Source organism: Hippocampus bargibanti, linkage group LG14, assembly GCF_051943395.1.
Source record: "Hippocampus bargibanti isolate YZ-2025 linkage group LG14, ASM5194339v1, whole genome shotgun sequence".
Classification (NCBI taxonomy): domain Eukaryota; kingdom Metazoa; phylum Chordata; class Actinopteri; order Syngnathiformes; family Syngnathidae; genus Hippocampus; species Hippocampus bargibanti.
This window is the reverse complement of record NC_142747.1, coordinates 13,255,427-13,276,968: the sequence shown is the minus strand read 5'-3', so window position 1 is coordinate 13,276,968 and position 21,542 is coordinate 13,255,427. Positions and strand designations below refer to the sequence as shown.

Genomic DNA, 21,542 nt, shown 5'->3' with positions numbered 1-21,542 from the left:
GCGGTCATTGGTTATAGCTGACATCGTCACACCTTGTGTCTGGTAAAATTAACAAAAAAGAATAAACAAACCTTGTTTTTAGGATAAGAAATGATCTTATCCGGAACCCTAATTAAATATATAAGAACAAATATAAATAATAGAAAATTGCATTCCTTTGCAAACATTGTGAGATCCAGCAAATTTAAATTTGATTGTTTTTAATGCGCTTTGATCTACTACCGGGTCAGCTGGAAGAATCAAATATCACTTTTTGTTGACCACTCGCTTCATATGTTTTCTTTTTTTCGGAAACCGTATTCAAGCTTAATAATAAATTTAATATCTTTGTATTTCAAGCTATTTTTTAAGTATTATTTTATGAAACTCATTAACGGGTGAAAACGCTGCACGTTTTTTTTTATCGGTTACCATGACGACGACGAGGAATTAGATCACCATGCTATAGAATTAATCTAATTTTAAATATATTTTCACCATGTTTTACACGTTAACCATTAAACACTTCTGCGGTTCATAATACCATTTATTTGACACATTACAAACAACTTTTCACATCATTGAAAGTAACATGAATCTTTTTTATAAATTCAGAATCTTTCCAAAATTACTCCCCCCTGTCTTAAAAAAAGTCGCAGTGTAGTCTTTCTACTGTAGGTCTAAAAAGTTGCTGGTGCTAAGCTCACTACTAATTTGCTGAATGTTTGTTGTAAAGTACATTTGGATAACAAAATGAAAGATAATACATACATTCTGAAATGACCAGATAAGAAGTAATAAATGTTATCGTTAACACAGCATGTGAGAAATACAAACAAATGCCCTCAAAAATGTCATGTCACAAAATTGTGTTGATAAATGTACACATGATTGTTAATTAAGTATAAAAAAATATGTCAATGAGAGGCAATTTGTGCATCGAAGCAGCAAAGCGTCATCATTTTCTGATCTTGATGAAGCTGGTTGACTGGCTGCCATCAGTGCATGCGGAGAAATCAAAAGACCACGATGAAGACCATGATGAAGACAAGGACCACCACGATGAAGTTTTAACATGGTCAGGACATCGGAGACAAGTCAGGGGGCGGCTGGGATTTGAAGATGTCCATCATCAGTGCTACCAAACATATCAAACGTAAAATTCCATATCATTACACCATATTTACGGATATCAAATTTGATGTCCATTTATCTCTAATGTAATACGCGGAACATTATCATAATAATTAATGACTGCAACAAATCTAGGTTTGTAAGCGGCAGGTGGGGAGCACCCTGAACTGGTTGCCAGCCAATCGCAGAGGACACAGACAAAGCGACAATTCATACTCACAATCACAACTATGTGCTATTTATAGCGTTCAATTAACCTACGCTGCATGTTTCTGGAATGTGACAGGAAATGTGAGTACCTTGAGAAAAACCACACAGGCACGGGAAGAACGTGCGAGCTCCACTCCGGAAGGCCAAGGCCAAGAAATGAACCAGTTAACTCTGAATTGTGAGGTGGATGGGCTAACCAGTAGCCCACCGTGCTGCCATGTCTCTACAAATAATTAGGTAATACATTGTATGTGCACATGTCTGTGTAGCATTCATATTTTATGTATGATACCCTAACCCGCGACCCTGGTGAGGATAAACACTATGGAAAATGGATGGATGAATGAATTATACCACATTTCCATCCTATTTTAAACGTTTTAGTTGTGGAAACCTACATGTGGTGTCACAGAGTCCTCTCATGCCCTCCAAAATGGGATCTCTGTCAGTAAGAAGATGACTCAGCCCTTTGGTGCTTGGCTCCTTTTCCGATTGACTCTCCGTCAGGCAGTCCTGTGTTAAAAAACAAAAAACAAAAACATTCACACACGATAACAGTCTCATTCTCTACCAAAATTCAATGTTAGCTAACTAGATGATTAGCATCTCACTCACCAGTAGCACATGTCTGAGTAGGAACTGGTTCTCCTGGGACGTGGTGTCGCTGTCGTGCTTGTGACGCTTGTCGTCTGCTGCCATCAGTTGGGACAGGACGTCTGCGTCTGGGTTGTGAGCCCTGAATGACATGAGAGTGATAACCACCATTGCAATTTGATAACGGAGAAATAATGTCATTCCATGTAACAATTTATTTTGTACAATAGAAATATTTAGAATAACAATCCAGAATTTAGATAATACTATGATGATATTCGGACGTGACTTTGACCGTTTCCTGTTGATGACGGCGAGTTCAGGTGGTGGCTCTGTGTTAACGTCAGTGTTGGCGTCTGGGACGGCGTTGAAGCAACTGAGCTGGAAGTCATCGTCCATTGAGATGTACGGAGCCAACATGTCCAGATCCACACCATCCATCACCTGACAACATACATCAACAGGACACTTTATTTGAGGCATGATGTAATGACCAATACTAAAATGTGCCTTTTTTTCTTGATTCTGTAAAAGAACAAAACTAGCTTTCAAATCCAAATATTGTAATTTCGATCATTTGTTTGCTAGAAATTAACATTTGTAAAAATACTGGAAAATTATATATTTTTGGATTTCTCAAAATGTTCGCAGAACTATTTATTGTTTTTTTAATGTAATTTATTAGAATTTTATGAGCCAATTTTAATTTATAATTCATGCAATTTATTTCCTGTATTCTTTATTTTAAATACAAATATTGAGGAATTGTTTTTTTGTATTACTATTATCATATTATATGTTTTATTTATTATTATTTTTATTTTTTTTATTGTATTTTTTGTTTAAATGTAATTTATTAGAATTTTACGATACATTTTTAATTTATAATTCACGCAAATTATTTCTTGTATTCTTTATTTTTTGAAGTACAAATATTGAGGAACTGCAAATTAACCCATTGTGGGACTATTAAAGGCTTTCTGATTCTGCTTCTGAATTATTAAAAATCCTCAGAGGCAGCATATTGGCTTATGTTTAGTAAAGCTTTTCATATTTGATGATATTTTTGGTATTTTTTACATTTTCATCCAAGCAAATTTCTAGAACATGTATTCAACAACAACAAAAATACACATTTTAAATGTATGTTATTTGATTTACAATAGTGTATTTAATTTACTTTTCAACTATTCCTTGAGGAAGATACTGAACCCCCACCTGTTGCTGATTCTGCGTAATCAGTAGGTAAATACTGATTACGCAGAATCAGCAACAGGTGGGGAAACAGTGTAAAATGCTTTGAGTACCAAAAGTATAATAACACTATATAAATAAAAGTATAATACTATATAAATGATATGATATTTGTTGTCAAATCAAAATACACATTTTAAAAATATTTCAAAATAACCTACAACATTGGCCACTATGTATGATATTGCATTTCACAACCCCAGTAAATTATGGCGCTCATCTGCTGCATGTTATCCTGCATTTTATCGCCATCCTCTGGCCGGGAGGCAAAGAACCTCTTGACCTCGCTGGTTTCCAGTACACTTTCGCTGTTACTCTGCACAAAAATACCTCATCAGAAACGGTCGTTTTCCACGTTGAGCAGCCAAGTTTTGGATTTACATGTGCTGGCTCTGGATCCAGTGAAGATAATGACGAGGACGAAGAGTCGGGGTTGAAGATGGGAAGGAGGAGCTGGCGCAGCTGCGGAGTGCAAAGGTCCTGAGGATTGTCGGGGATGTTGCTCAGGCTACGTGGCGTGGCGAAAGAAAGCGCGATGAAGTCTACGACAGACACAACAAGCGGAAAGATGATTATATTCCATTGTGTGAAATAGAAATTTGACTTGCAAATTAATTTCCCCATCAAATTGAAGTGAATTGTCATTGATATGCTCCAGAACAAAAATCGCCATGTTTGTTACATTTTGAAAAATGCACTGTAAAATGAACTACTGAGAACTGCATTTTTGCAAGTCAAGTGCAGAAATGAAGAGAGAATACAACGACATAACTTTCAAATGAAAAAAAAAAAATCAAGATTTGGTTCTAATTTCAAAAAAGATAACGGTCATTATTATACTTCTTCTTATTGTTTAAGATTCATTGACAGTTTTACACAGCAAGGTTTTACTTTGGAAGTTAAAATCAATGGGTTTTTTTTTTACAGCAGGTAGAATTCTAACTCACTGTCTGCCAAAAGAAACACAACCTTGTTTTTTTTGTTTTTAGCTTGAAAGAGTTTCAACACAGATTTACGGTGATGAAAAAAAAATGTTTAAAAAATAAAACAGTCAGTTGCATCCAACCTCCTGTCAGCGGAGCAACGGCATCAGTGGCTTCAGGAGTGGCCGGAGGAAGTATCTCCGGCGTGCTGCTGCTGCCGGAACTCTCACTTCCATCTGTATTCTTATTGAGGCGATAGCCAGCACGGATCTGCTCAGAGGAGAAAAATACGTCCGACTGCTCCACAGCGCTGCAAAGTAGAAAGAAATGTAACCCCATTTATTCATTCATTCATTCATTTTTGGTATGATAGTTGTAGCGAACGAGGACTGCCAGGAATAGAGACAAGGGAAAAAAAAGTGATGACATCCCTCAAAAATGTTATGAAGAACCTGTATTTGTTGTTAAAAATTTAAATATGCCACAAACTACAATCTGAATACACTTGAATATCACTACAAAGTCACTTTATAATTTTACTGAACATCTACAAGATATGCCAAATCAAAACAAGCAGCTTCTAAAAGGATTAAATTCCTGCTGACCTCAATACAGTAAGCATGGAGAGGTCCTCGAGATACGTTATGGTTGGCTTTTTTTTAAATTTGTTGCTCATCCTTGGTCTACAGCATACCTGAGCACAAAATTAAGGCAGACCACAGCCTCGGCATGTGAGAGGACGGTGGCTTGAGTCTCGGCCCACACGAAGCCGCCGCCACTTGCCAGGAAGCGATAGGGACTGGTGCTCACCTGCCCTTTGGCGAGCACTGCACGGACAAGAAAAACAAAATGAATAAAAGCAAAATGAAGACAGATTTGTTTTCTCTTTCCTGGGATGAGATCAGGAGAACTTACATGTGTGGAGGCTCTTGTTGACGTGAACCGAGTCCATTGCGTGATGAAATTCGAATGCTGATCGGCCGATAAGATCGTCGGCCTCATATCCCACCAGCTCGCCCAACCTGGAAAACGAATGAAAAGAAAATGAACATTTAATACCTATTTTGTGTTCTCTACAGGAAAATAAAAATCTTATCAATTCAAATTTGAACCACCCGAGAGTGAAAATTTGGATTAACTCATTCACTGCCATTCACTAATTAATTCAGGATTTGAAAATATGACATAGTGCGCCATTCCCGAATTTGTTCTGGTTTTGTTATTCTTGTTTGGGTGTTGATAAAGCGCTGGCCATGGCCTCTGGCCATGTTTTTTTTTCATTTCCACAAGGGGGCAGGACTTCCCTTTCTTCCATGTGAGCACTTTGTTCCAGCTTCAGCTGTTGTTACGGCGCTATATAAGCCAATATGGATGTATGTATTGCATTGTATTTTGGACAGCCACCCTCATTTCAAGCTCATATAACTCCAGACCCATATCATTTAGAAATTATCCTTTTTTTCTGATGAAAGATGAGAGTCTAAGGTTTATTATGCTGCATTGAATATTTATAGTCCTAAAACTCAATATTCTGTGGGTCCTGAAATATGAGTGAAAATGACAAAAACCTGGCACTGGAGTGGCCACATTTTTGCACATGGCTGGCAGTGAATGTGTTAAAAAAATAGCTGGAGGTGGCCGCCACGCAATTTTGAACGCAGGGCAAACCTAGCCTTCGAAGCAATGGGAAAGGTGGACAAGGCAGCACTTTCACACTTTTGGTGACTTTTGTTTCCTCTCTCAATCAAATCTACAAACTATTAAATTTTGTAAGATGAATTTGACATTTAAATATTAGGGAATCATAGTTGGTGGAATATTTATAGTTTAAACTACTATATTTTCTGGATTATAAGGCTCACCTTCAACGAATGACATATTTAAAAACCTTTTCCATACATAAGATGCACCGCATTATAACGGCCACCTTCAATAAATGATATACAGTATTTTAAAACGTTTTCCATACATAAGGCACACCGGATTATGAGGCGCATGCTCAACTTTTGAAAAAATCTTTTCTTTTAGGTGCCCCTTATCGTGCAGAAAATATGGTATTTAAGTTAGACAAAGATGGATGCACTGACTCCCTCAGTGTTGAAGAAAAAGGACTTTTCACCAAAAGTCAAAGCAAAACTCACAACAAAAATGACAAGAAACCGACACTTTCAATGTGTCCTTCATGGAGTTTCTTTCGGTTTTCTCAATGTCTGAGGACAGGCGCTGCGGTGCTGACCTGCCCTCGCAGTGCGTAAACCGCATGTCCATGCTGTGGCGGGTGAGGAAGGTGTGCGTGTCCAGGGGGAAGTCCACGCTGGACGGGTGGGGGACGGGCTCACACAGCAGCGTCATCACAGAGTCCGCAGGGAGCGTCGCCGAAGTGTCGACCAGCGCACGCACGTTACCCGTGCAGTGGAACACCTGACAGGGAAAGACAATTGAAGCATTGTTTTCACTGTAGTAGTCGATAAATGGCTTTCCACAAAACGTGTATTCAAGCTCATCTATTAAAACACGCAATTTACAACGAGAATAAATGCGGACGTGCGGGTAAGTACCTTCCAGTTGGCAGACTTGATGTTAACGGTGCGTCGCTTGCTGGTTAAAGTGCTCTTCATTCGCAGGAACAAGTTTATCTGGCCCAGCTGACCCCTGCGCAGTTTTTTACTGCATACTGAAAACAAAGGCAAATAATGTTAGTTTCAAGCTGACCTCATCAGACATACAGATATATCAATATTATCAGCATCGGGCTGATATGAATATTTTTCTGGATACAGTGAGACCTCAACTTTCAAACACCTTTTCTTACAAACTTTTCGTCTTACAAACGTCAAATGTATGAAAATTAAACCATATAATAAGCACTATTTTCATAATACACACCCACCACGGCTGGCGGAGTGATCTTCGGCGGAAGCACACGACCGAACAGCACCAGAGGTTAAGTTACCAACAGTCCATATGGAAGGTGACTCTCCTTCCATAAGCCATCAACGACCATCAAAGAGGTAAATCAAACTTTATTTTACAGCACAGTTAATTTCTTTAATTACAGTCCTCATGTAATGTGCCTCGCTTTCCAAACAGCAATTCCCCTTGACCTTCAACCTCCAACGCCATTCCATCAAGCCATAAATGACCATCACAAATGTAAATAAAGTGACTTTATGATACAATGCAGTGTATTTCTTTCATTACAATACAATAGCACATTTATTATACATCGAATAAGGTATGTTGTGTGTAGTTTTTTAGGCTTATTTAGTTGAAAAGTATATTTTATGGAAACCCGGGAAAGGATTATTCCCATTTTAATGGTTTCCTATGGGAATTTTTTTTTTGAGATACACAATCTGTCTGAGATACACAATCAGTCTGGGAACCAATTAAGTTCGTAAGTTGAGGTCTCACTGTAATTGGGTGTAACTAACCGCAGTGCTGAAGGAGGTCCCTGAGCTCCTCTTGGTCGCAAGGATGAACAAAGTCGTACACGCTCTGACCCAGGAGCTCCAACTAGAACACACACCGGGAAAAATTCACAACTATTGACACATATATACAAAAATACAGCGATGGGTCAGTAGGAGAAATTAAAAAAAAGCAGAGTAGCAAGAGGGAGTGGAGGAAAATTAGGAAGTGTGGGAAAACAAGATGCAAGGAGAAGGTAGGAAGTAAAAGAATAGGGCGAGTAAAAGGAGTACAAGGTGGAGGGAGAGGAGGAGCAAATGAAGGAGCAAAAAGAAGAAAAATAAACGTGAGTTGGATGATGAAGGGAGGAGAGGATAAAGTAAGAGAGAAGAATAAGGAAATAGCGGAAGGGGTGAGGAAGGCGGAGAAATGCAAGAAACTCAGATTCAGTATAGGGAGAATATGTGGAGAGAATGGGGAGAATATTGACTATGTGGGTCCCAACCATCGTTTTTACCCCAATTCTATAATCCCATCCACCCCCACTCCTCACAACCTGAAATCTGCAAGGTAGTACAAGTACTAAAAACACAAAGAATTGTGGACTTTACATGGATCTATCCAACAGGATAGGATCAGAATATATTTTGTATTTTCATGCAAACTCGACAACCCGGTGAAAATCAATTGACGTCATTGATCGATATGCAATGATACACCAACTCTGGTTATTTGTGGATAGGCAAGGACTAATCTCCACATCGGGATTCAACTGGAAAGTAAATAAACAAATTATCTAAACAGACTGATTGGATCAGTGATTGTTGTTGTTGTTTTTCTTTACTTGCTGATCAGCTCGAAAATACAGGTGTGCTTCCTCCCCGGCAATACACACACACACGCTGCTCTTGACCTTGGAAATCAGAGGTACGCAAAACCAGGCCAAAGCAGTCTTAGTCATCTGTACACTGCGTTTGAAATCCGCGTGATCTAACTGCTTTCCACACATGTGACCAATTCTTGACTTAAGTGCTAACCTTTGCAGTAACCATGCAGTTGTATTCATTTTGATTTTATTCTATTAATACAATACATTCTTAGTTTTGTTCTATCTATCTATCTATCTATCTATCTATCTATCTATCTATCTATCTATCTATCTATCTATCTATCTATCTATCTATCTATCTATCTATCTATCTATCTATCTATCTATCTATCTATCTATCGAACTATTTAGGTAGCTATCTAGCTAGCAAGAATTTTTCCCTACCACCTACTTTGTATTTGAAACATTTTTTGTTTTAATTTTCCCTCCCCAAATTTCTCCTCATATTTGCAATATTTTTAAGCATGTTGTTTGTCATATAGAGAGAATTATTACCTGCGGGATGCCAATGTGCTTGCTAACATTGTCAGTCAGGTAAATGATGTCTCCTTCCGCCATAATCACCACGATGAAGCCAGAAAGCGCTTGAGTATACAAGACATCCGACAGGTCATCATTGTCGCCATCCAACTCCTCAGATGCCTTTTGACTATCTGTCGCTGAGACGCAAATTTTTTTTCAAGGTCCAAACAACGATTTTGGTTCTCAGTGGACATTTTGGAGTGAATCTTCCTACCAGGATGGAGCAGGCGCTGCATGCGCAAGACACTGAGGGTAACCCTCATGATGGCCGCCTTGTCCAAATGTGTGGAGACACGTCTGGGCAGGGGTAGGGTTCGAGCCAGGTCATAAAATAGTTCTGTCTCCTTGCCTCGCCTGCATCGAGCTGCGTCGCGAGAACGCAACTTCCTCTGCTCAGAACAGCTCCTGAACCAGAAAGAAAGAAAGAAAGAAAGAAAACACTGCCATTGTAGTACATTCTCACTAACATGAAAATCATGGTATATTGGTACTGTTGTAAATTGGGAAACCACTGTCATTTTTTTTGTACTACTTGTCTGTGGCCTACTCGTCATGTCCGTGACCCACTTCTGGGTCTCGAGCCTATTGAGAATCAGTGCTCTAGGTGATGCAGCCATCTAAATAAAAACATATCGACATGATGCAGCCATTCAAAATAAACCTTCTCCCCAGCATATGCTGCAGCCATTAAAAATCATTTGAAAGCCTTAGAGCAGGAATGGAAAAAATGTCCCCTGGGCTTGTAGTGAGACCACTTTGACAACATGACCCTGACCCTTCTTCCGGCCCTTGTCCACTAACAATGATCCTTCTGCTACACAAACACTTTGTACTGCCAAAATAAAAGAGGAATTTGACTGTCATCGCTGGACAGCTCTGGGGCCATTGTGCTTTTTTGCGTCTGTAATGGGCAGCATCTTCACAGCCCCGCTTTGTTCAGTGGAAGGTCGGTGCTGTTGGACAGTCTGCGGCTGGATGGATACATGGCTTGAGGAGCCCGCAATAAGAAGGAAGGAGCGTCAGCGCAGAGCGCCGATGCGTATATGGAACTGTCGCGGGATGGAATTGAAGCTGATTTATGGGGGACAGGAGATGTGAGACAATCTCTTTTCGTCAATGGATGCTACAGCTGCGTGTTTGCTTTCAACATTTAGCTTGTAGTAGACGTGCACATTCCACCATGATGTCCCTGATCCGCTGGTGAAGAGACGCTTTGATCCGCTCCTCTTTCATCTGGAACTGCTTTATGTAACAAAGAGGGTACAGAAAGTGCTTAAGAATTAATGTCTCTCTGTGTCTTTGTGTTGTCATGTTATTTGTTATTTAGGTTTTTTTTGTTCTTTTGACTTCAAGACGGCACCGCGAGAGTGGCTGCCTTTCCAGCAGCTCCTGTGTTTTGCTTTTCTACTTTTATTGCTTTCATAACTTTGCTGCTGTGAAATGTAAATTTCTCCACTGCCAGACTAATAAAGGCAAATCCAATGCAATAAAAGTGAAGGGAACGTTTCTAAAATGGCTTCTCGGCTGTCGCAGGCAGGACAACAACATAGTGTACTTTATTGCACAATGCGAGCGATAGTGTGTGCAGGTGCAGCAGCACTACAGTATCCCTTCACTGTCATGCAGGAATACTTAGTCCGAGTGCAACTTGGCTCCTTGCGCATGTGTGAGAGAAAAAGAGAGAGAGAGGGGGAGGGGGGAAAAGAGAGAAATCAGATGCACGAGCAACCCAGTGTTCCTCCCTTAACAATACTACCATTTATTCTCAGCTCTAGTTTTTTTTAACAATAAGAGATTTTAAAGATTTTTATGAGAAGAGATGCTGTTCTTGTTCATATTAGTGTGTCTTGTGAAAGAGAGTTGGGAGGTGCTCACAGGCACACAGACACATAACTCATTTCAAGGACAGGACATGAGGCAGAGATTAAACTTTTACCCTGCTTTGATTGGAACACGCTGTTCATCAAAACAGGAAGTGTGTGTGTCTGTGTGTGTGTGTGTGTGTGTGTGTATGTGTGTGTGTGTCTCAGAATCAGAAAGCCTTTAATAGTCCCACAATGGGGACATTTGCAGCCCACAGCAGCAATTGAAAGGGGGTAGGGGATGAAAAGATAAAAAAAACTAAATGTACATAGTGCAAACGACCATTCTACAAATAAAGAGCCCGGTACCGTCCACCATTGCTATCATTCGTCGCAAAAAGCTTGACACAAAGGCATTATTTAGTCGATGCTTTCACGTGACTAATGACACCGAAATTGTCACGTGCGAGTTGACAGCTGGGGCGGGGGCGCCGCTCTCGACCTCCGCCAGCGGAAGAAGGCACAAAACAAAATTACAGTCGAGGAGAAGAAGGAGATCATTGAGAAACACGAACAAGGTGTGCGTGTTGATCCCCTAATCACCGATACTGGGACATTTCAACGAGTCGCTGTCACCTCACCAGTGACATGATAACAACGCCTCGCGCCTCGCTGTGTCTTGCGCTGGGAAGTCCGAGAGTTTGCTTTGCCCGAGGTGATTGTTAGTGTAGGGGGTTAGAAACGACCTCTGTTACTGTATGTTATTCGATTAGACTACCAAGTCAGGAGAGGGCGCTACGCACCTGTGAATGGAACAGAGGAAGACAATGTAGGCTCAGCTCACGCATGCGCAGTCAGTCATAAATGCGTTTTGTCTTGTCGTCTTTTCCTCATCGTTCACAGGTATTCAAAATAATAATTTTTAGACATCCTCAAGATGTTAATGTAATCGGGGACTAGTTTTGTGGCTTTGATGAATTTGGATTTTGGGATGTCAATTGTAGTTCCCAGCACAACACACACGAGCATGCAGACGTGCATACGCATGTGCGAATGTGGAGGATATGTACAATGTATAGATGTTGAATGTATAGATCTACACATTGATGTATTCTGATATTGAAATTGCCGAATTTAAGTTTTGATGAGTAAATAAGTCAGTGATAAATGCCGCTGTGTGAAGCTGATTTACACGTTTGTCTCGTGTCGTCTTTTCCTCGTTGTTCACAGTGCTACCTGCCTGTGACGCCTTTGGACCAACCCAGGTATCCCCTAGGCCTGAGGCCGGTTACATTAGCCGTGATCGCGTAAGTTTGTTGCTTTCTGGGATCGTGAGTGTGCCATTTTATTTTGCCTAGCTTGACAGGCTTGTTGTAATAAAATCTCTGCCAGCACCTACGGGACTCGAAGTGGATGCAGATGACATCGAGGAGCTTGTTGCTAACCATAATGAGGTCCTAAACACAGAGGATTTGATTTGCCTTCAAGAGGACAAGCAGAAGCAGGCCATTCAGGAGTTGATGTGCAGGATATTATTGAACAGTTTCATCCAGAAAAGGCTATGAGAATCATCAGCATGATGAATGATAATGTGATGCCTCAGTTTCGTAAGATCTTACAAGTCAGAAAGCAACAGGTGGCAATTAAGAGCCATCAACGACCATCACAAATGTAAATAAAGTGACTTTATTATACACTGCAGTGTATTTATTTCATTACAATACAATATCACATTTATTATACATAGAATAAGGTATCTTGTGTGTAGTTTTAAGGCTTATTTAGTTGAAAATTATATTTTATGGAGACCTGGGAACAGATTATTCTCATGTTAATGGCTTCCTATGGGAAACATTTTAGGGGATACACACTTTTCGCCTTACACACTCTGTCTGGGAACCAATTAAGTTCGTATGCCAAGGTCTCACTGTATATTGAGTGGACGAGACAGACTCCGGATGTTATTTTGTCATGCTTGTGCAGTGCATATAAGTGCTCATTAAACGCGCACAAGAGCAAACTGGGCAAGTTTTTGCAATAAACTAAAACTGCACATGGCTGTGACCATCACAACTGACATCAATAAGCACATATTGGCTTTTAACGATCGATTCTTGGTCAGAAACCAGTCAAGCACAATCTATGGAATTGGTGAGAAGTCACCGTCGGGCTGCTTACACTCGATTTGTGCTTCCCAAAAGTTTCCACTAACGACAGGAAAATACGAAGACACTATTTAACGATCGACACATCTTACCCTTTGGCGGTCACATTAGACTCGTCTCCGTCGTCCATATTATCTTTCGCTGCTGTTGCAATGTGTCCTGTGTCTTTTGGATTGTTTTTGTCAAACATGTTCATTAAAAAAACACTAGTGCGTCAAGTGTCTCGAGAAAAATAGCGTTTCCGGTTTTACCTTTTCAGACTAAAAGTTAACGAGCGCTCCTGTTACCAACAGACGACGATTAGAATCAAATCGTACAAGAGCGACATAGACCCGCGACCCACTGACCGTTTATTATCGACATTAATAAATTATGGAGTTCATTACCGTTCACGTTTTCCCAACTCTGCTTTTGAGTAATGTGGGTGTCTACTGACAGCCACTTACCAAACCAGTTTCTGCACTCAATTTAATCGAACTATTTCACTTAGACGTAGTTCCAAGGATCAACCGCTGTAAATATGGGTCAATCTTTTCGTGACAAGTGCAGTTCGCACGCGGTTTGGCTTTAAAATGTTTTATTTTGTAAAGAAAACGAACATATGTTATTTTTGTTTTTTTTCCCCAAGATGGCGGCGCGTGAACACACAGCGGCTCCCCTCTCCCGGCAAATTGGCGTTTTCATGTTTGTTAATCATAAGTGCCTTGCATGCTGGGTCCAAGAGGACAGTAATTTCATGCATATTAGCATATTTGACAATAAAGCAGACTGACTTTTATCTATTGAAAAGTTCAAGTGTGTAGTTCAATTTGAACTACACAAAGCCAGGCAACTCATAGGACTATGGTGTTTATTTCTGAGTTATAGCTACAACGAGGGAACACACGTTACTTGACGTGTTGTAACGTGCACTGAGATGACATTAAGAAAAATATAATCATGTTCTTCATCATGTGTGTTCTGTGTTCGCATTGTCATGGTTATCGTCCAAGAGAAAACCGAAAAAAGCAATCACAACAATGTAATGATTTGCAATGAGAGAAAAGATCATCTTGGAGAGAGAAACAAACACACTTTTTGTTTTTAATCATCGCAGCAATGCATAAAATAATCACAGACTTTGAAACAAATGTAGCTTTTTTTGTGTTGGCGTATGTATTGAGTGGAGAGACCGCGATTTTTTTTGTCTGTGCAAATTATTGCAAGAGGCAATTCAGGTGCAACACTACCAAAGAGTATCAGGGCCACACTGTAAAGGAAAAAACATAAAATACAGCAAGAATGAATTTTTAATATTGAATGAAAAACAAATGAAATGTGTATACAAAATAAAGTCACAGTAAAAATTGGCATGTTTGTCTTCTCAAGATTGTAGCATTCTTCCTCCCCTCAACAGTATATTTTATTCCTGGAAAAAATTGTGATATTTGTGGGGAAAATTATATATTCAAGAAATGCGTATCCACCGCGACTCCCCGACTGAATATTAAATGTAACTTTCCCCTAATTGTAATGACCGTTTCCCTCTCAAATAATGCTCTTCTTTTAAATTATAACAAAAAAAAAAAGAATTTCCTTTTTCAAATGTACTTTTACAACCTTTTTTGATCAAGATTTGCATAGCTTTTCTTTGAAAAAGGTGACTTTTCCAAAGGATTGCAACCTTTTGCCCCCCAAAAAAACCATCACGTTTTATTATTTTTACTTTAAGGTTGAACATTTTTCTATATGCCCCCTTGTCTCTCATCTTTCTCCTCAGTATGGTTCCCGCGCCACCCTAACGGGTTTGTAATACTTGTGCAACATGAATGTGTACTGCAGCTTCAGTGCATTTTGTGCGTGTGGTCGCGTGACTTTCACCCGAGCTCGACACGCCGCTTTCAGAACCCTTTGAAGCATCTCGAGTGCAACTGGTGTTAACGTAACAAAGAATAACGGTGACATCAAGACAGACCTCCCGAAAAGACATTCAGTGCGTTGCCACGTCCAATGTGTTCACTTGCTTTCCTGTCGCGCCATCTTGCCGTTAGAGTACTTTGACTATTTACAGTATAAATTACTAGATAGATTAATGATAAAATAAATTACTTAAATACAGCTGGCCGTGGCTTCTGCAGGTTGAGCAGAGGGTAATACTGCGTTGGTGAAATGGTCGGGTGTTTGACGGTTGCTCTACTTGTAGGAATGGTAGAAGTGATGAAGGTGCAGCTATACCACCGTGCCACTTGGAGAGTTTCCGTTCTGTGCTGTTAAATTCTGTAAGAAAAGACAAAATATAGCACTGAAGCAACTTACGAACAAATTCACCTTACGAACAACTGTTCGAAACGTATCTTGTTCGTAAGTCGGGGAGCATTTGTACAGGTAGGTGTGACACGTGCATAGGTTTCTGGCTGTCAGGGGCCTGCGACATGAGCCTGCATAGCCGTTACATACCGTCTTGCCAGGCCTGGCCCAAGTGCAGATAAGCCCCTCCTGGCACGCCGTGATGATACAATCATCCATGAAGACGAGCACGGTGAGTCTCTCATGGGCGATCTTTTTGCACACCAGTGGCTCTAACAGTGGCACCTCGTGCATGCGCGGGCACAGCGTAGTGCCCAGCACCTTAGCGGCGTCCAGGCGGCCGCTCCCCCGCGGTGCCACGTTGATCTTATCGTTACTCTTGCTGATGTTACCCAAGCTGTGGTAGCGCTTGTGTTCTTTCTCCACCCCGCCACCCACCGCCGACTTGTCCGACTTGCGTTCCTGGAGGGAAAGCGTGGCAAAGCGGCCGATGCTGAAGGGCGCGGCGTTACCTGGGCCACCCCCTACGGTACCGGTGCCACTTCCTGTCCCCCCAGTGCTGCCTTCCGTAGAGCCCTGGTTCTTGGAGGTGTTTGCGACCGCCGGATGGGGAAGTGAGTTGGAGCGGGAGAGGGAGCGAGGGAGGGGGAGAGGCAGTGCGGGCGGGTTGGAAGAGCCCACAACGGGTGGGTGGTGGTGCCCCTCCACGACAGAGTTGGGCAGTGTGGGTCCAAAAGTATTTGTAAAGGCGCGTGAAAGCGGCAGACGAGGGTATAGAATGTCATCTGTAAGGTCCCACAGACAAAACTGGGTGTCCTGGCCGACGGATCCGAATCGGTAGGTGACAGCCGCTGAGCCGCCGCCTTTGGAGCTGTGACGGGAGAGCCGTGACAGGGTGCTGCTTGTGCGCACCCGTCCAAAATGTGGTGTCGTATTGTTGGGGGGGCCTCCCTGGTGGAGGTCCTCCTCACTTCCGCTGAGTTCCATGGGCTCCTCGTCCTCCAGCGATGTGGTGAAGGGGTCAAACGCCACCACGTTGACCCAGGATTTGTGTCCATGCCCGCGGGCCACCACCCGGCTCTCGGCGAAGGACCACACGGTGACCAAGTCATCCTCGCCCCCGGTGGCCAAGTACTTGCCGTCTGGGCTCCACGAGACACACAGCAGTCCTCCAAAGTAACTCCTCATCACGCCCTGGAGCTCCATGGAGTCAAAGTGGAAGACCCGCAGGCAGCCGTCCTGGCCCACGCATGCCACGTGGACCCCATCGGGCGAGAAGGAAAACTCGTTCAGGCCGCCCTCGCCCACCGCCCAGCGTAGGAGAGGGTTTCGGGGTGTCTTGGTTTTGCAGGCGTACACGGCGAAGCCTTCCCCTTGGCGCAGAAGCGAGTATTGAGGCGCAGCCGTGCCGCACGGATGTTCCACGTTGTAGAGATACAGGTGGCCGCTGGAGTGAGAGGCCAGGAACAGGTTCTCAGACTTGGGGAGCCATTTCAGACATGTTACCTTGGATTTGTCAATCAGACGCTACAACAGGAGACAAAACATTTCATTAGTTCCGTTTAAATTGTCATCACAATTTAACGGAATCTTCTTTTCCTTTCGGCTTTTCCCTTTAAGGGGTCGCCACAGCGAATCAGCGTCCTCCATCTTCAGAGGTTTGATTCGCATGTTTGTTTTGGCAAAGCTTTTAGGTCGGATGCAAACAAACAAAACCCTTTGTATTTATCCGGGCAATGAAACGGAATGCAATATTTAAATTGCAGATCCTGCAGTTTGTGAAAAATAAAAATAAATACAAAAATGTATACTACTTTGTGTGTTTGTTTTTTTTAAACATATATTGCATGCAGGTTATTAATTTCTTTAATTGTAGAGTCTCTCTCGAGATAAATTAAGTGGTTAAATGCAATCCACAATTTTAGATAACACTTTTTCATGACAGATTAGTTTGCATTATTGTAATCTGATTTATTCCTCTATGTTTAAAACACACTTGCTTAGTAGAATTTTCTCAAGTTGTCATAGTTGATGCTTAAAACACTGCAACTCAAAGTGTTCAGAATGTTAACAACTAAGTTTAGCTCTTATGTGAATTCATGGTTAATTTGCCTTTATTAGTATGTCTAACTTAGAAGACCAAAACATTTATGTACACAAAAATCTGATATTGTTTATTGTTATAGACTATTTCATTTGTATTTTAGTTCGGAAGGATATAAAAAAAGACTGCAAATTAAAATGCAATACAGTAAAGTCTCGTTATATCGATATTGGTTATATTGATAGTACTGCTTATTACGATACTATTTTCATTTCCCGGGAAATTTCTCGTGTTTTATGTATAATTAGTTCCGTTTAGTACGATACCGGGCTATTACGATAATTCGGTTACTCCGGTGCCCTTTTCATCTCATCAAAGCGGCTTAAGATGAATCAATATTTGCTGAAGGATTTCTATACAGTACCACCATTAGAGATAGTATCTGTATTGGTAACACTGTTGGTCACGTGACCAGCTTCCGCATCTTGCACTGTCATCCTCGAGCACTATAAAAACGGTGGAGCAGAGCTCACATCTTTCATTACTGCTGCAATAGCATCTGAAACATACTGTAATGCCCCTCAGCGTGACAAATGATGCGCACAGTCGATGGTATAGCGGGTCGGTCTTTTTAATAACAAAACGTAGCAGTTATCACATACAAACAGGAGCTGTTGTTACGCCTATACTCACGCGCAGTCATTCTATTCAGGCACTCTCGAACCCCGTTGTCGGGTCCTACCTTCTCCGTGTGTCGACGCGCTCCCCCGACAAGCCCAGCCCCCAAACATGCACAACACAAGCACTGAACGTTACAATACTGTAGTCTTCTTATATACAGTACTGTTGTTCAACACCAATTTCAACCATGGGGAAACGTAAGAATTGTGATATCAGAACGACGTACAAGGCAATCGTGGCTGTGGAGGAGAATCCAACAAGGAGCAAATCCTCCATCGCGAAAGAGTTCGACGTGCCGCAGAATACTTCATCAACCTAAGTAATGTAAACGTTGCAGTTTTTGTTTTCCATACATGTATTTAATTGTGTTGTATTCAGATATCTTTATCGCTTGCAATAATCACCGTTTTTCATACAGTATGTACATGCTGGCGTTCATGGTTCCTCTCGTGTGTGTAGAACAATGTCGAGTGCTACTCAGAGTCAGTATTGCAAGAGTGCGCTCTGAAAATAATAAATTATGTTTTTTATTTAATGCATAAGTTTATTTTTCACTTCACTACAGTACAAAAGCACGCTAGATACGCAATCCATGAACTCAAGGAGAAAATTACATGCCATATCAAAGATCCCCCATTTATTGCCCACTTTTAATGCGGTTCGATGCAGGATCGGATATATCAATATTTTTCCGACTCCCGAGAATATCGATAACGAGACTTTACTGTAATGGGGGGAGCACAGTAATATTATTGGGTTAGTGTTTTAAACGAGCTTTAAAGACCTAATTTTAAAACCTAATTCTGCCTTGAAATCTTACTTCACATTTCCTGGATCTTGTTTGAAACCCAATGCCTTTCTTGAAGTAACATTTAGTACCTCCTCATTGAAGAGCTTGCTGGTCTCCTTTTTGATGGGATCCAGGTACTGCACCTGTCCGGCCGAGAAGCCCACGATGAGTGCCACACTGTCGGCCGACGCCGAATACTGGTTGAAATCGTGACACGTGGGTTGCGTCCCCTTGTAAATCCTTTTGTCAATTGGCTTGCTCAGGTCCACCGCCTGGAGTGCATGTACACAAATAGTTTGGGGAAACAGTATGGCAAGTAATTATAATAGCACATCATACATACAGTAAGTACAGTGTTGTGTCTTGAAAACATAACAAAGGGTTGTAACCCTAATCTGGTCTTGAACACCTGAGATGAGACCCTCAACCTTGTTTGAAACCTCATTTCAATGTCTTGACACGGTCTTGAACAATAATGATTTAAAACCCTGCTTTGGAACATCAAACCAGGCTTAAACCCCTTTTTATCTGGCCCTGAATCTATTAACGAGGTTTGGAAAGAAAAAAACAAACCTCAAATCAATTATTGAAACCATTTCTCTTTTTTTACCATATCTCTCTTTTTTGGGAAACCCAAGTCCTGACTCTATTAACACGTGATAACATTTGTGTTGTTTGTGACTACGACCTCACTTAACCCTGTAAAGATGACTGTTTGTTGTATTTAAGGGCATCTTTTGACATCTTGTTGCTGCCACCTTGACCATGTCTGTCCATCTCTTCTTGCTCCATGACTCGTCCTCAGAGGGACTCCAAAAGCTAACTTTGCTGTGTTCTTGGCATTTGGCTCTCAACGTAGCACAATGTGACACTGACGGCAGCTATAGTTGAAACGTGGTGCTTGTTAGCCGAAAACTGACATGTGTAGCTCGCCCAGAAGTCGTGAAATGGAAGCTAAGTGCTAGGCTAGTTAGCATGCAAGGCTAACTCCGACAGTCCACTCCCGTGACCTGGGCGGCCAGGGCCGTCCGACCGGGACTCACCTTCTTAATGTTGGTGTACGTGTAGAAATAAAGCTCCCTGCCGATGTTGAAGCACACCCGCTCTGACTCCTCGCCCGGGTCTTCGGGCTGGAGCTTGACCATGGAGACCCGCACCGGCGGCAGGAAACCCGCCGGGGAGGAATTAGCTGCGGCATTCGACGAGGAGGCGACGGCCGCGGCAGCTGCTGCAGCGGCGGCGGCACCGGGCCCCTGCAACAGCCCTACTCCTCCACCGGGTATCGAGCCAGCTCCAGCCACTGGGCCAAGCGTTGCCCCGGCCGAGGGTCCCCTTGGCAGCCCGCCCCGCTGCTGAGAGTCGGAGAGGGTGAGCAGCTTGTAAAAGCCCTCTCTGGTCCGGAACTGCGACTTAATCTCATTAATATCCTTTAGAGCCCCGCCATCTCCGGCCATTTTAGTCCAAACGACCCGCTCGGGAAACCTTTGACCTAAAAACAATAACGCTGCGATAATTAATAAAATAAGGCAGTAGCAACTACTAAAGCTGAAACGGGAGCGGAGGAGGCGAGCAGCCGGGTTCAGCTAGGCCGACCAGCGCTGCCAGTGTGATCCGCTGCATTTTACACCAGTATCGGCCACCAGATAGCCGCTGGTTAAAGACTCATGGCCGACGGAGAGCCCCTCTGAGCCGGGGACGGCATCATCGTCGAGCTACTCGCAGCCTCCCTCCGTTCGACCACTACGATTTAGAAGTCGAAATAGGCATGCACGCACGCCCGCCTTCCTGCCTAGTGTGTATGTTTTTGAGGAGGGGTTGGTCGTGGTGGCTGTGATTCATGAACACACAAGAATGTTGGGAGGAACTAAGTACTTTACAGTACTGTATAGACTCTATACTATAGAGTATTCAAATATAAAACACATACAACCGTATTAACCTCTTGATAAACGTCAGGGAGTTTACAAGATATACATATAAGCATCAAACGAAATAAGTACAAAGAATGATATAAAACAGATAAATTTAAATTACATTATAGAAAAGTACTTTTTTTTACTTTCAAATACTTTTGTAATGTGTTTAAATTATGTTATTGTATATTCTGCTAATGTTTGTCATCTCGTTTCTTTTCTCTGCCGTTCTTGAGAATGCCATTGACTGGTGTGTGTGTGCACGTGTGTGCTTGCAGTTACTTATGTCTTTGATTGTGTGAAGAACATTGAGTGTGGTTGCTTTACTGACATCCAGCAAGAAATGCACAAGTTGAGGGAGGTGGAATTATTAAATGTATCATTATTGTTATTATTTTTTGTCCTTTTGATTTCAAGACGGTGCCGCGATAGTGGCTGCCTTTCCAGCAGCTCATGTATTTTGTTTTTCTACTTTCATTCCTTTCATCACTTTGCTGCTGTGAAATGTAAATTTCTCCACTGCAAGACTAATAAAGGCAAATCCAATCCAATCTAATTATTAGCTAGCTAGCTTTCTATCTATTTGAGTTATTTCCGGGTGGATTGAACGCTGGCGTGTGTGGCTGCTGCTGCTCACCCACAGAAAAACTCATCCTGTGACTTTAAAGTGACCTTGTGAGTTTTGAAAGGCTCTTATAAATGAAATGTATTATTATTATTATTATTATTATGGATCTACAAAAAAACTGCATGCATTCTTGCAGGGCATCAGGTGACTGGACTACCTTTGCTACATACACATTAATTTTACCCTGCCCAATTTAATGTGTTAGTAACAAAGGTAGTACAGTCAGTACTGGATATAGTGTATGTATTATGGTCTACAATTGAAATAAAATTGAAAGTGCACCTAACAGGTGGGACTACTACTACGTTTGCAGGCAG

The 21,542-nt window shown here is 41.8% G+C and overlaps 2 protein-coding genes across 3 annotated transcripts; both read right to left on the bottom strand.

Annotated features, from left to right (window-relative positions):
* Positions 1-505: 505 nt before the first annotated feature.
* On the bottom strand, positions 506-13,126 carry hif1al (hypoxia inducible factor 1 subunit alpha, like). 2 transcript variants are annotated; one of them, XM_089012944.1, is made up of 14 exons: positions 12,976-13,126; positions 9,131-9,321; positions 8,890-9,053; positions 7,529-7,610; positions 6,653-6,768; positions 6,331-6,515; positions 5,010-5,116; positions 4,789-4,921; positions 4,238-4,404; positions 3,502-3,713; positions 2,213-2,361; positions 1,939-2,059; positions 1,722-1,836; positions 506-1,117 (listed from the first exon to the last, which is right to left on the bottom strand). In XM_089012944.1, the coding sequence occupies exons 1-14, from the start codon at positions 13,077-13,079 to the stop codon at positions 1,059-1,061; spliced, it is 1,905 nt and encodes a 634-aa protein (XP_088869070.1). In that variant the 5' UTR covers positions 13,080-13,126; the 3' UTR covers positions 506-1,058. The 2 variants fall into 2 exon arrangements, with proteins under 2 accessions (XP_088869070.1, XP_088869071.1); XM_089012945.1 differs by lacking the exon at positions 506-1,117 and adding an exon at positions 1,124-1,546.
* A 1,028-nt stretch (positions 13,127-14,154) lies between these two features.
* Positions 14,155-21,389, bottom strand: LOC148888387 (WD repeat-containing protein 20). The gene is made up of 4 exons (XM_089014367.1): positions 19,728-21,389; positions 18,774-18,956; positions 15,320-16,696; positions 14,155-15,139 (listed from the first exon to the last, which is right to left on the bottom strand). Exons 1-4 carry the CDS (start codon positions 20,136-20,138, stop codon positions 15,092-15,094), a joined length of 2,019 nt encoding a protein of 672 aa, XP_088870493.1. The 5' UTR covers positions 20,139-21,389; the 3' UTR covers positions 14,155-15,091.
* Positions 21,390-21,542: the final 153 nt, after the last annotated feature.